At 36.8% G+C, this 15,959-nt stretch overlaps 1 protein-coding gene across 2 annotated transcripts in view; it reads right to left on the reverse strand.

Moving 5' to 3' along the window:
• Nucleotides 1–12,724, reverse strand: part of LOC107037261 (serine protease snake) — a 135,597-nt gene extending 122,873 nt beyond the window's left edge. For both annotated transcript variants that reach the window (XR_001460820.2, XM_015255723.1), the window contains exon 1: nucleotides 12,646–12,724. Coding sequence is in view for 1 of the 2 variants with exons in the window: in XM_015255723.1 (XP_015111209.1) it covers nucleotides 12,646–12,718 (73 nt within the window). In the remaining variant the exon portion in view is untranslated. The remainder of the gene's footprint in view (nucleotides 1–12,645) is intronic.
• Between the last annotated feature and the right edge of the window lie 3,235 nt (nucleotides 12,725–15,959).

The raw sequence follows: 15,959 nt of genomic DNA on the forward strand, positions 1-15,959 counted from the left end.
CCCAGGGGTATAAATGATGGTATAGCCAGGTATCTGTTATTAAGGTGCCCGATTGGCCTCACTCGGGTTGTAGCTCAGATAAGCCTTGCGAACATCTTTACGGGAAGATTTCTTTGTAACAATAAGATTTACAGATTGAACCCGGGACAGTACTGTAAAATTTGTCACATTGGAAACATTAGATCACTTTATTGTCAGATGTCCGTATCTTTATAACCTCAGGGTAACTCACTTCAACATCCTCCTCAAAGATAGATTTCAGGAGGACCTTCTGCCCTCGCTTCTGGATATCCATAATCCTAAGTAACTGAAGCGCTTAGCCCTGTTTATGATAGAAGCATTGCAATACAGAGAACGTTTACTCGCTATGGAATGATCTTTCGAAGTGTGAGTCTGTACAGTTTGTCTATAATTTAATGTTGTTGACTCTAAGTATGGAATGGGTGTAGATTGGTGATGGGAAGTGGAAAATGTCAGAAATATCACATCCGGCCTCGTGCATATCGGTTCGATTGTTTACATTAAGGACCTTTCAAACTTCTTTATTAAGTATCATCTTTTTGTACCTGCTGATCTCAAAAATGCATTTTTGTACTGCACATGCCTCCCCCGTGCGAAGTGTCGTTCTTCAATGTGAACTCACATGGGCACGTATTCAAATAATAATAATAATAATAATAATAATAATAATAATAATAATAATAATAATAATAATATTTCCAGGGTTCGGGAGTAATCATTACTTTTGTAATATTTTTAGCTCTAATTACAATTACATCATCAATTTTTTAATTATGATTCTTCATTTTTTGATTACTTTATTAATCTGTAATTGAAATTGAAAATTCAGTGATAACCAAGTAATCGTCAATTGCAATGAAACGAATTACCATTGATTAGGTAAACAATAATCAGAAACCCAAAAATTTTCACTACTTCATCAATATGAATTAGCATACTATTTAAATTTCCATTAATCATTAATGACGATGAGAGATTCATCAATCACTAAATAATGAGAAATTGTGAATAAGAATTGTTCAATTTTTTACTATTTATCAATTTGAATGAGGAATTTATCGATTATTCCGACTACCTTTGATTGAATTAATATCAAACGATTATTCAATTATTTTTTCATTCGAAGATAGAGTTATTTATTTACAGAATTATTCGTCAATCGTGTTTGAAACAATTCGATTATTCTATCAATGCTCCACTTCAACTTTCAATTACTCAATTGCTCACCGAATGATTATTCAAAATGTTTGATTATCGATTTATTTTGTAATTAGATGTTACAATTATTATTTTTTAAATTTTAGAAAAAATCGTTCAAAATTAATCAAACCGACGATTAATTTTATACCAAAATACACTGAATTTTAGAAAAAATAGTGAGTTTTTCAAAAATATCTCCTAAACTAAGGGAGATAGCGAATTTTGACTAAAAATTTGGGGGTGGCAGGGGGTGTTGTACATTCGTACAATGAAAAGATTGAGTCGGTGAGTTTCTCGGAAATATCTCTTGAACTAAGGGAGACAGCGAATTTTTACTGAAAATTTGGGGAAGTAGGGGGGGTTGTGAATGCACAATGAAAAGATTGAGTTGGTTTTCAAAAAATATCTCCTAAAATAAGGGAGATAGCGAATTTTTACTGAAAATTTTAAGATCTCGTCCGTACATGTGAAGGTACGTATGTAACAAAGTTGTGCTTCAATTGTTCACTAATGAATGGATGGAATTGAATCTATTCTTAAAATGTAGGTATTGCTGAGAACAATCAATCGCCATTAATAACTATTTAATTCATCGATTAAGTTTTTCAATTTTCACTTTTTTTTTGAAAATCGGTTGTGCATAGAGAATTCATTAAAACTTTCCTTCCTCCCCCCCTATTTTTTCAGTAAAAATTCGCTGTCTCCCTTAGTTTCCGAGATATCTGTAAAAAACTAACCGATTCAACTCCTTTGGTTGTGAATTGTCAATGCACATTCCCCCCCCACCCCTCTGCTCCGCTTTGCAAAATCCCGTCTCCTCGTCAATTTCCGGTTTCGATTTTCAGGAATTTAGTAACTTGGAAATCAACATTTATAATTTATCATTACCTGTGTAATTACATAATTGACAGGTTTCATTGATGATTACTCGAAAAATTGAATAATTCAACATTTTGATTAATCGTTGAACAATCAACAATTGAAGAATAATCAGTAACACTGATTAACGATTGAATTGGATAACTTCGGATTTGAGTTGATGATTGAATCAGTAACAGAAAATTGTCCGATATTCATTACTCATTTCTCAAGTAAATTTGTATTATTAAAACTCAATTACTGATTATACAAGGAAGTGAAAAATTCATATTTCTTTTGAACTGCCAAGCAAGTAATCTGAAATGGCTGAATATAAAATACCGATCGAAAAAATAATGGTCAATTCTATATTTTCATTCATAATTACTGAAATAATTTGGAATTTTTAATGACGATTACTCAATGACAATATAATGGATATTCACAGCGATTCAGTTATTGACTACTTATGTAATTTGTCATAAGTGCGTTGAGTGATTCATTTTCCAATTAATAGAAAAATTTCACATTCAATTACTTAAGTGACTGAGTAATACAGTAACGGTAATTTCAAATTACAATTGTCCCGAACCCTGGATATTTCATCTTACAAGTATGAATTTTTGTATATTCAGCACAACTCGTTTTTTTTTCTCTCCGCGGGGAGGGGAGGTTGTCTGACCAGATCACTCTCTCACATTATGGGGACTGGCGAGTTCTGGCTTGGAAAAGTATGGAAAAGATTTTTTTTTAATTCGGGAAGAAAATTGTTTGAGGAATAAGATTTCCATTAATGGTCAAATAATCACCCACAGAGAAAAAAGGTTCCTAAATTTTATAAACTAGTTTCTAGATTTTAGAAACCCTTCTGCTTAACTTTCATCCTTGGTTGGATGAATAAAAGGAACGAATTTGGGGATTGTTTTTACGAATTTTCTTCTTAAATCAATGCTGAATTTTTTCTTATTTTTTGAAAGTTCGAAATTGAACCCCACAATCGCGCCTTAAGTATGTAAAAGGTATAAGTGGAATCTTAGATGTGAGGACGGGGATTTCATACATGAGGATTTTTTCATGTGAGGGGGGGGGAGTATATATAGAATAATTGGGAGGCGGGGTTTCTATAGGAAAAGAGGATATGTATAGCGTGGGGTTCATGAATAGGAGAGGCTCTATATGTAGGGGAGTCTCATACAGAGGGGGGTGGGGGATCGCACTGGATTCTTGTTGTANCCCCCCCCCCCGCCCCTGCGGGTGCTCCATATATAGGAGGTGGAAGGAATTCTGGGAATTCCTTGGGCGATGCATAGACCATCGAGAACTTTGAATTAAGCGTGTGTCAGACAAAGACCCAAAACTTTTTATTTTTAATTTTTGGACAGGAAAAATTATTGTGTTCGTGACCGTCCAGTGATCGTTCATATTACACAAAATTTATTGTTATTCCGGATAGTATTTACGTGTTATGGGTTAGAAGTTTTGATAAAATCAACTATCGGGGACCTAGAGATTTGCGTTGTTTGGGCCAAAATATTATCGAACTACGCGATTATTAATGGGAATCCTCCCTTGCATTTAATCTTCGGGGAAATGTGGAGCCCCAGCTGAAATGCTGGCGGTTAGTGTATGGATTTATCGGGATGAGACAGTTTAGGTTTTGGGTTTCGGCGGAAGGTCACACGGCCAATCGCGACCGTTGCAACCGTGTGAATTTGCCGAGGTCGCAATACGATTTAGGAAATCAAGTTTGTCTTATAGTGCATTATATGTTCTGTTGAGTTATAGTTTCGATGTATCTTGCGTCTCTGCCCCGGTAATCTTTGAGAATGCAGCCCCGAAGAGGTAATGATAGTTAGTTGATCTTATATAGGCTAATTACCGCCGTTTGACTCCGTTTCATCGTCTTATATTGTTTTTTCTGTTGTCGGTCGAATGTGAATCAAATTAAGCGTATATGGCTATTAGGTTGACGTGTCCCTTCAGCCGCTTCTTCGTACCTAGCGCTGGACACTTGCTACGTCACAGCGGTTGACCCACTACGTGGATATAACGCTCGTGTTCTATCTTTGGCGTTAGATACTCGCTCTTTCCACTTTTGGGGTATAAATTGAGCGATTTTTGCCTATTAGAGTAGTCGAGTAGAGTAGTCGAGTAGAGTAGTCGAGTAGTAGAGTAGCAGTAGTTAAATCGAGTCGAGTATGAGTAAGAGTTAGAGTCGGTGAGGAGTCGGTGAGTAGACCTCATCGAGTCTATGGCCTTCGGGCAGAGTGCCTTTGGGCGATGCTCCTCTGGGGAGAATGTTGCGTCTAACCAGAAGTTTAGATGAGATTCTGGATTTCGACTCGCATTGCCGCATGGTTTTCGTAACCATCTGGAGTTGTGCCGCAGAACTCTTTTGAGAATTATTGTGAAGTTCGATTGTTCCTTTTTTGTGCATAATTATCAGAATTTCGGATTTGCATTACGTGGGGATACGGGTGGAGTATTCGGCTGTTCGATTTCGTACAATCTCAGGTCCGTTTCCTTTTTTTTTTCCGATGAACGGTGAGAATGTTGCTGGTTAACGTGAGTTGATTAGAGTTATGATTTTCTCTTTGCGTTGGACGTGGACGCGTGTTAGATATCATGGGATTTGTTCCACATTTAGTTCTATTTCGTGGCGTTGACGAGAATTCGAGTCGTGGAATTGAAGTTCGTGTTAAACGTTTGTCCTCTGTCTCTTTCTCTGCTCAATAATTATTGAGTATTGAAGAAAATGTTTTTTGTGTGATTATTCTTTTTATTTCTTTTTGTCTTACTCTCAGTTTTTTTTAGATTAATTGTTTTGAGTTAACTTAGCATTTCTTTTTTTGCTAAATTGAAGGTTCAAGTGCGTTATTTTGGATATATATTTTTTTAAACAATTATGTAGTTTTCCTATTTATTAGGATTTCCTAATAAATAGGATTAAAATACTAGGATTTAAATACTAGGATACTAGGATTTAAATATTCTAGTTATTTTTTTTTTTTAGCAATACCCATTGGCTCATTTTCCATCCGAACCTATCCCTCTCTCCACAACCCAACCCCCTGAGCAGTGCGGACAATCTATCACCTTCCCCTGGACTCCTTAGTTTTAAGATTGTGTTAGATTAAGGGTTATTTCCTGTTTTCTTCGTTTTTCGTTTGAGGTCCGTTTATTCGGTTTGTCGTCTCCGAAGTCAAAGGACGGCTAGCAGTCATCGATAATTTTTTTTTCGAGTTTTCTCATAGCCTAGGGGAAATGAGCGAGTTAACGTGGTTGTCCAGTCCCAGATGGAAAATTCCGTTGCAGGGGGGGGGGGGTTATATAGTGAGAATTTAGTGAAAATGGATGGGGGTTCTACAGTGAGAATTTAGTACAACCCCTTCCCATTGTCGACTTAGATCGTTGGTGAGTTTTTCAGGGATATCTCCAAAACTAAGGTAGATAGTGACTTTTCACTGAAAAATTGGCGGGAGGGACGGGGTTGTACATCGAGAATTCAATACACATTAGTTTTGACATTAAAGGAGGGAATTTATCTAGCTTTCCACAACTTTGTCACGTCATAGGAAATAATTGGGTCGGATTTGGATGAGGCAGGAGGGGAACCGAGATCATTCTCAATATGAATAACCAGAAAATTTTTCCGGAAAAAAATGGATAGTTCAGACCGAGATTTGAACCCGGGACTTGTCGATTATGCATCGGGTGCTCTCCCAACTGAGCTATCCAGTTTTTAGCCGTTTCTTCATTTCCAATTTCTGGTGCAGAAATCAGGGGAGGGTGTATTGAATTCTCGATGTACAACCCCGTCCCTCCCCGCTTCACCAACCCCAATTTTTCATTAAAATTTCACTATCTCTCTTAGTTTCGTACATATCCTTGAAAAACTCACCGACGAGCTAAGTCGGCCATGGGGGGGGGGGCTGTAGTGGATTCTCGATGTACAACCCCCCTTAATTGAAACCACCTTTCCACAAAAAAACCTCCTGCCTACAATAAAATCAGCTTTTTATATACCCTTCCCCACATGCAACGTTCTCTCAGAATAAAAACCCCTCCCAAATATAGCAACCCCCTCGGACGAACCCTTCCCCTCCTATAAAACCTCCACCCAACCAAAAATCTCGTCTTCCTACCCCCACCTCCATTAAACCTCCGCAGCAATAAAACCTCCTCCCTACAATGAAACCCCCGTTTTCTTTCCACTTCAAAATGGTCTATTTAGCCCAAATCCTCCTATTTCTAATTCCTGTACCCCCGAGATAATTTGATTTCGACGCATAGAATAATTTCTTGCATTTCGCAGGCATTTTACTGGTTTTCTCGAGTTTTACCATAGATTCGATTCTGTTGAAACGGCGTGAAATTGACGTTGAAAAAAATTCATCTTCTTGTGTGCCGAAGGCAAAAATCACGGAGTTCGCTCATCTGATGAACTCCCTCGGCAAAATACCCGTGGCGCACCAGATTTTATGCATATCTTTTATCTCCGTGTATTTTTTCTTCAATTGACCTCGCTCAAATGAAAATCAAATGCATCAAATCTGAATCGGATCAAATTGGATTTAGGCAGCCTGACATCAGACTCACAGAAAGAAAACCATCGGAAATAGTTTTGCCATCGTAACACTTTTCCCGAAGATTCCGATGAAGAATACCCCTCGGGTGCAAACATCGGGCGAAATCCGATTTCACATTCATATCAATGAAGAATCATCGAAGGGATCCGATATTAGACTATTCAGACAGTATCTCACGTTTCATTGGGAAAATTCCGAGGATTTTCGAAACACTCCTTAATTAATAACAGTATGCTGTAGAAACTCCGGTCTTACAGGCGGTCTTGAACTGAGATCTAAGCTCGTAAGTCCGTTAAACAGTCTTAAAATTTGATCCACTTTCCATCTAATCATGAGATCTTACGCAAATTAAAATATAAGAACTATAAAAAACTATAAATATAAGACTATAAATATAAGACTATTTCAGAGCCTTTTCAGAGATTTTACTGATTAATTGATAAATTGATTCATTTGTTCATTTATCGATATAAAAATTTCTTCAATCATTAAAATAATGGTTTTTTGATGGTGGTATATTAGAAGGGGGGCATGTCTGGGGAGATTTCTCAGAGGGGGCCGATTCTTATCAATGAGGAGGGGGTTTGTATGAACGGTCTCATATATGGGGAGAGGGGGTTATATAAGGGTGAAAATGTACAAGGGTCAACACTAAGGGTCACAAAAACGGAGGTTAGAAACAAGGTTCAAAACCAAGGATCATAAGGGTCAGGCATGAGGTTCAGAAACAAGGTTCAGAAGAGATCCTCAGGAATAGAGATAAAAAATAAGGGCCACAAATAAGGGTCGAAAATATAAGTAAGAAATGAGCGTAAAAAGGTCAGAAATAAGGGTAAAAAATATGGATCAGAATGGAGATTTAAAAAAGACGAAATTAAATAAAGGTCAAAATTAAAAATCACAAAGGTCAGGCTTAGCCTTACTACTGACCCTTTTCATCAGATATCACCTGATCAGACGAACCTTACAAGAACCAGATCAAGTTCTGATCGTACTTCAGGTGAACTTGAAGCAATTTCCACTCGGGATGAGCTAGTGAGGTCAACCTGTGCAATACAGCTTGCATAAACAATCCCGTGTAGGAATTCAAGGGGAGATACGCATGAAACTCTGCTCACGCGCTCGCACCGACCGAAGGAGAATGGAGAGATTTCTACGCGGGAAACGATATACGTTCAAACACTATAGGCTCTGTGCTCATACTCATCCGTCTTCTACGCGGCCTACTCACCCGCATTCACTCTTTAGCTATCTCAAGAATCAATGTCTATATCTCGTGAACCAATGGGTCAGGTTGATCAGTAAAAAAATCGCTTCATTTGTGAGAAAAAAAAAAAGTTTCGTTGGAAAAATTGTTCCATATTTCTTTAGATCTTGACGAAAAATTATTTCTTCACTAAACACAGACAAGTAGTGAAAATTCGGATCCCTCTACTCGAAAAGCATCAAATCCAATGATAAAATTTGATCAAGCTTTTAGACACAACGAGCGGGGAGTATTGCGTAGGAACTATTTGGTGTATGACTTAATTCTCGGCCCCTAGATTAAGTTCATTAGAACACCTATTTGAATTGAAAAATTTCCTCGCAATAAAGGGCGTTTTGGAGGCCATCTGTGAGCTACCAATCCACTCAAGTCCGCTTGTGGTCCGATTAACACAACCTCAAAGAACATAGTAAATAAAATTATTGTTCAACAAGCAGCACTCCCTTCTTTTCACCTTCCAACTTGGAAAAACTGCTGCAGAAGCACAAGAAATGATTTGTTCGGTCTTGGAAGAGAGTGCTGTACTGTTGAAGCAAGTGCTGAGATCTTATAGCACATGTAAAAAGTGTTTTAAAAAATTTCGGGATGGAAATTTTGACTTCCAAGATGAAGAGCGTCCTGGGCAACCAAAAAAAGTTGAGGACGAGGAGTTGGACGGCCTACTCAATGAATATCCCTGTCAAACACGACAGAAGCTTGCTGATACTCTCGGAGTGACTCAATCTGCTATTTCGAGGCGTTTAAAAAGAATTGGGAGGATACAGAAGGAAGGTAGTTGGGTGCCCCATCATCTTACCTCAGAAAACAAAAGTCGACACTGTGAAATTGCCATGTGCCTACTAACCAGATTCAAACCAAAAGACTTTTTACATAAAATTGTGACTGGGGATGAAAAGTGGATATTTTACGACAATCATAAGAGGCGAAAGTCGTGGGTTTATCCGGGGGAGCCGTCAACAAGTACTGCAAAACCGAACATTCACGGGAAAAAAACGTTGTTGTGTATTTGGTGGGATTCCAAAGGTGTAATCTATTATGAGATACTCGAACAGGGGGAAAGCGTCACAGCTAAGCGTTATCAGGACCAACTGGTGAAATTGATTGATGCTACTGAGGAAAAGAGACCTTTTACTGGTAGTGGTACGAGGCAAGAAATTTTGCTGCAGGAAAACGGGCGGCCACACACAGCAAAAGAAACCCTGAAAGTTATCTCCACGCTGGGAAATTCTCCCTCATGCCGTGGATTCTCCAGATCGTGCGCCTTCTGACTATCACTTTTTTCGGGCGCTACAAATCTCCTGGTGGATACCCAGTTGTACTCTCCCGAAGAAGTCCGGCAGAGCATTGATGACTTCATCCAGTCAAAACCACCATCTTTTTTCCGAGCCGGAATCCGACAATTGCCCGATAGATGGGAGAAATGGGTGCAAAGTGACGGTGATTATTTTCAAGATTAGATCTGTATTCATTTTTTTATAAATAAATGTCAAAATTGTCTAATATTACAGAAAAGCACTGATGAAAATTTCTTAATGTATCTTAGATTCAGAGATATCCGTGAGTAAAATTATGATAAATATCATATAAGGAAGAGGGCGATGCGAGAAAAATGAATAAGGTTCAAGCGGGAGGGATGAGTGTAATAGAATATCAAATTATCTCCACCAAATAATTTTAATTAGAAAATATGTAGAGTTTCTAAACCTTCTGAGAAATCTCCAACTCACTCCGATTCGTAGGTGTGGAATAAAGAGGGAAAAAATTTTTTTTTAGCGGTTTCATGAAAAAAACATTTGTAGCCAAAATTTTTAAAAACACCAAATAATTTTGATCAGAGAATGTGTCAGCAGGCTCCCCTAATCCCCGAAAAATCACCCACCCTCACGATTGGTACGGACCACTATTAGTTAAGGGTCGAACAATTCCTTTCTCGCGTTTTTATGACAAAAAAATAGTTGCACCCAAAGTATTCAAAAATACCAAGTGATTTTGACGAGGAATGTGTCAGGGGAGTCCCCTAACCGCCTAAAAAGCAATAACCCTCTGGAATTGTTATGCAATTAAGGGGGTGAAAATTTGATTTTTATCGTTGTATATGAAAACAAAATACTTGTACCCAAAAAATATTGGAAAATACAATTTTTGCCACTTAATAGTATCGATCCAAGGGGGTTCGTGATTTTTTTGAGGCTTGGGAGATCCTCCTGATACATTTCTTATTGAAAATGATTTTATGTTTTGAAATATTTCAGGCGCAACAATTTTTTTTCATAAAAAAGGTGTAAAATTGAATTTTTATCCCTTTAATGAGTTCAAGTACTATTCGTGGGCTGTTCGTGATTTTTCAGTGAGTTGGGTTGGCCTCGTGATGCATTCTTCAATAATGGACTGGACTGGAGCGGACTGATCTGGGAGGGTCAGACGTAAAATAGGATTCAAAAAAGGGTCAAATAATCTGATCTTTAAGTCCGTAGTTCTTCAGGGTCCTGTAACCCTTAAAATCGCTTGATTCTTGCGTTCCTTCGTTGGTCTCCTTCATTTGACTCTTCTTATTGATTTTCCCGCTCCAGCGTTTGTCGTTTATTATATTTTGATCCTCGATTCCCTCGCATTTATCATTCGACCATTCTAATTACTCTGCTCTAACCCGTTTGACCCGTAAGACCGTTTGACAGTTATTGCCCGTATCTCTTATAAAATTTAAAAAAAGTTTCCTGCATTGTGCTGAACAGTGATTCTTGCTCGTGTTTTGTTCTGCGCCGTTTTTCATTTAGCCTTTGTCGCCCCTTTGACGGATAAAATTGCGGTTGTTGAAATAATTTATTTCATTTGAACCATTTTCTTCAGCAATCTGAAACTCCGCACAGGACTTTGTAATATATCGAAGAATATACTTAAACAATTTCATAAAATTGGCTACATATTTTTACCTGGTTCATCGTTAACTTGAAAAATTCAATTTGCTAAATATTAGCAACACACATTACAAAACTCAATTCGGCGGTCGGGGAGGAAAACAACATGTGTCAACGCAAGGTTTTGATATATGAATGTTTTTGAATATAAGGTAGATAGAAACATTATTATGCGAGTTTTTCTTGTAGATCGCACCTTGCTGTAGAAAAGATATCTTGATGAAAATGTCGTTATTTGTTTTAGATGCTGAGATATATTAGAAAAACTGCTTTTTCGAGAGGACTAAATTTTCATTTTCTCGGCATTGTACCTCTCAATTTGTCGGAGCATAAAAAATGAAGACATACAAGAGTTAGAACATCTGATGAATTATACAATGAAAATTGTATAACAGAGGAAAGAAAGAAAGGAAAGATTGAAAAAAAAATGGGGGAAATTTTCCAAAATCTATATGTTCGAATATTTCTTTATTGTGAATCATGGCTTGTAATTAAAATTGAAACCAAATCTTTTAGAGAAAAACAATCCTCAATATCTCTGCCAATAATTGAGTTGGAGAGCGCCAGTTGCGTTCATTTCTCGTGCTTCAGACTATATTTTGCGATAAAGAAGTTTGATGAAAAAGTTTTGAAATTTGAAAGTAGTTTTTCGTATACAGAATTGCTGGATTCAGTCATATAAAACTGAATTGTCTGACAATTCTAACATAAGCAGGGTTGCGACCCTATTCGGCAGAAGCCATGTGACCGTTACTTTATGCATTATGAATGTTTTTTTCTCCTCTAGGAATTCCATTGGTAATAAGCTTCCCAATGGATTACTAGCAATGGACTAATTTTCAAGATATGGATAATTAACTACCAGACAGTGCAAATTTTATACCGTGACAAGTCATAACGTCCTCCTTAAAACGTATGATTCCCAAAATGTGTGATCCTTGGAACACGTACAATTATAATCATCTCATGAACCAAATAACTAACCCCATTCAACTTGGGCAAGAGTTTTAACTTAATATTTAAACGACACGGAGAATTAACTAATATTCTGTGAAGATTTGCACCTCTGTAAATAGACGACACCGATCTCTGTCTCGGTCACAGCTATGATATTTCATCAAATATTACATAATAAATAATAGAAATGTACATAAATTTTTGTTATATGACTTTTTAAGTCATCAAACTGCAAAAATGATTGATTAAATGATGTGCCATTTAAAAAAAAAAAAAGATTTTTTGATAAAATGCTCTAGACCAAGATAGAGCAATTCAGCAAAAAATCGATAGATTCAGTACATCGAATCTATCAACACAAAATTTTATACACAAATGTGATTCATTAACAATCATTAGTAGGCAGAATTTCAGATATTGATTCCAGATTTTAAATTTATGATGGAACGGCATATTACCTATCAAATGAAAAAAAAATAGAAAAACGCCAATATCGAGGAACCTTTGTATGAACAGATATTCATATTTTGATCCGTCTCGATAGAAATTGTCATGACAAGTATTTTGAAAAGAAAAAAAGAAAAAGTGAAAAGAAAAGTGAAATCGGACCAGTAGTTCGGGAGATATTGGGCGAAAATTTTTGCACGCAAATTGAATATCTTGTAAACGACTCATCCGATTCCCTTTTTAACCCTATGCATTCCACTGATTTTATATATCAATAATAAATGAAAAAATTCTCAACAAAGTAATAGAGAAACTAATAACCTATGTCTACGAAAATAATTTGAGATATTTATCTGAAGTTGCATATAATTTCCTATAAACTATCTCATACCTGCATCTTGCTGAGCACTTATACTCGTACTTGCCAGAAGTAGAGAAACGATGATGACTATTCCCATGTCCATAAATAATGAGCTTAAAAATAGAACTACAACAAATGATTCCACAAAGTTGACTGAATTCGATCATGCAATACTCAGCAACCACTTCCACCTCAATCCCCACTACTCTCTCCCACAACGCAATGCTAAAGACTCGTTTTGTCGTGCGTATATGGTTGTTTTTCCAGAAATGCCCAATGAAACGTATAAGAATGAACCAGAATGCAGAAACTTTGAATATTGCGATTCAACACTAGCAACTCTAGATTAATACTGAGAGAAAATCGGCTCTGATGGATTCCAGTTGTGGATATTTATTCGACCAATAAATTCAATTTCTACATTATTTCAAGGCTATTGTCTGGCCACCGTAGATGTTTGTAAGGTATAAATTACATGGAAAGAAGTATTCCATGTGCTATCCACCCTTCTGACCTCTGTATGAGGAAAATAAATAATTGATTAGCAATGCACAAATTCAAAATTTTGAAGACACGTGGGAGATGTGGAATATGTAGAGATCAGGAAAATAGAATAGCATATAGCATCCCTCTTTCCATGCATCTAAAGTAACCGAATAATAGCCCTGGAGTAATGTAGAAATACGCTCTAATGATTTTCAAAGAAGGGATTCCCGTTGTTATCGGTGGGATGATCAAAGTCGAGTTAATTGAAATTCAAATTTACTGTGACGTTCAGATTACTTTGCGTTTTTAATAATACTTCAGTATTTGGAATCAGAGTGATTAAATATGGAATTGGTGAACCTTTTGAAATATTGGACAAATAGGATTTAAGAGTGGTCTAAGATCATTTTTTCGAGTTATCACTGAGTTTCCTGTTTGCCGGTACGCGGAGAAATATTTACCGCGAAAATTAGGATGTTAACATTTTTTTAGTGAATGAAGCTAGAAACCTCAATGTTTTCTTCATTCGCATATAGAAATCCACAGGAAATGCTATAATAATATGCAATAACTCCCTTAAAAATTGGATGCTAAACTTCAAATTTTCCATTCAAAAAGATATTAGCACCCCAATTTTTCCCACGTGGATCTGAAATAGCAAAAGAAAAGAGAGATTGATTGAGAACAGTAATTACTGCTTCTGAATGGAAGGATTGTAATCGTTCAAATTTAAGTTTCGAATTTTTTGTATTATATCAACCTATCTATCTATTATGATCCAGAAAGTCCGAAAATTTCATTTTCAGACCCGATTCATACATATGTGTGCATAAATGTATGTATATATATATGAGAAACTTTTTCTTTAATTGTTCGCTGATAAATCGTTGGAATTGAATAATTTTTTTTCAAATGTAGGTTGTTGAGCCCTATCCATCGAGATCAATTAAAATTAAATGCGTATATTATATTTTAAAATTTTAGAGTAAAAAAAATTGGTTGTCCCACCTCAGCTCAAAAAAATGTTCTGAATTCAGTGAATGATGGCTCGAAATAGTATATTATGTCATCTGGCAATAAAAGTATTATCTGGCGAATGTGGCTTTATAATCTGAGTCGAAGGCGAGGATTATAATCACATTCGCCAGATAATACTTTTATCGCCGTGTGACATACGATATTTTATGTAATTCGGCCCGAAAACCGCGGTTTATCGGCCCTAATGGCATAAAATTATTTAGATGTCTCTTCGACCATGTTTAAAGATGAAGGCCATAGCTGTATTACTTGTTTTGATTTTTCGAATAATTTTCAAAAAATTTGTATTTTATCAAAATTACAATTCCGAGAATATCTGTGAATATCTTCATGAATGCGAAGAGACTTGTCTGAGAGCCGCGGACGGAATCCGCACCGAGCACCACTGATACCTCGCTGAACCTGACAGCTTTAAAAAGAAAGAAAGAAGAGAGAAAACAATGAGCCCCAGCGCCTCAAGGTACATACTCCGCTCATAAGATTATTATTCACTAATCTTTGATACTAGGAATGTATCACTTAACCGCCAATTAAACATTGTGCTTATCATTACTCGCGTCTTCTTTGATTCAACCCCGTTATCCGGTAGCCGTTGATCACTATCCCCAGTATATAACACTAAATAACGATTCTATAGTCAGTCGCGAATATGGTCGTTCGACCTGGATTTGGGGTCGAGTAAGTAAATACAGTTGTAATCGGGATTACTGACTCTCACTGACGAGTCCGGTAGAATCAAGCTCGCGTTTCACCGCTATACCTTGTGAAAGTGAGAAAAATGACCGCGAAAACTCGATGTTATCTCAAGTGCAGAGTGTTTATTGAACAGGGTTGCTTTTAAAAAAGTGATCATAGAAGAACCTAAAATTATTACGCCTGTATAATCGTCGACTTGTGCAATTGGCTTCCAAATGTGCTCGATTACTCGCCATTTTTTCCCACTAAATCAGCGCCACATCATAAGTGCGCCGGGTTCTAGTTATAGTCATAACGTTTTAGTGGCTCTGGGTGTTTAGAACTGAGGTTCACAGTCTTACGGCCGTTATCCCGACTAGGGTCGTTTCTGTAGAATGTAGTGAGTACAGTGTTGGAGGGAGTTTTAAGCCATTTTCTTGATTCGTTTTAGGAAATTAAATAGGAAATAGGCCGAGGGGGTACTTACTCCCTGATTGAGTGACACCATGACTTCGAAATGAAGTCGACTTCACGTGGTTTCAGGGTTGAATTCAGTTTGACTTCGGTAATTTCGGAAAACAATGAAGTCAATGACTTCAAGTGGCTCGTGACATGGTTTCGTGACTGCAATTGACTTCGAATGACTTCATAGATTCGAAATCAATGATTTCAGAGGCAATGAAGTCATTGAAGTCACGATGAATAAAATGCAACGAACGCGGCAGAACGGGCTTGTTTAAATTTTTGATATTTACTTGGCTTCAATTTGTCAATCTCGAGATTTTACAAATAAAAAACAAGAAAAAAAATATTTTCGAAACTTTATATTTGAAGAATGATACATGAAGTATTTCACAAATTGATTATTCAACCTATCATCTGTATTTTTTTTAAAATATTTTTTAACCTTATTAAAAATGCTCTCATGGAGCTTTAAATCACCAGTCTCACTCATCAGTGGAGGAGAAATTGTCTTTCTGCATTGTTTTATATCGATGTAGCCGTGAAAAGTCATAGACTCGGATTTCAAACAATTCAAACTCTTATTCAAAATGTACCAATGGCAGAGAACACTAATGTTTTTCTTATTACCACTAACACGAGCGTACTGGCTCGAATATTCTCGACTTCAAAGGGTTTTCCCC

Source organism: Diachasma alloeum, unplaced genomic scaffold (assembly GCF_001412515.2).
Source record: "Diachasma alloeum isolate Michigan unplaced genomic scaffold, Dall2.0 Dall_scaffold_00215, whole genome shotgun sequence".
Taxonomy (NCBI): Eukaryota; Metazoa; Arthropoda; class Insecta; order Hymenoptera; family Braconidae; genus Diachasma; species Diachasma alloeum.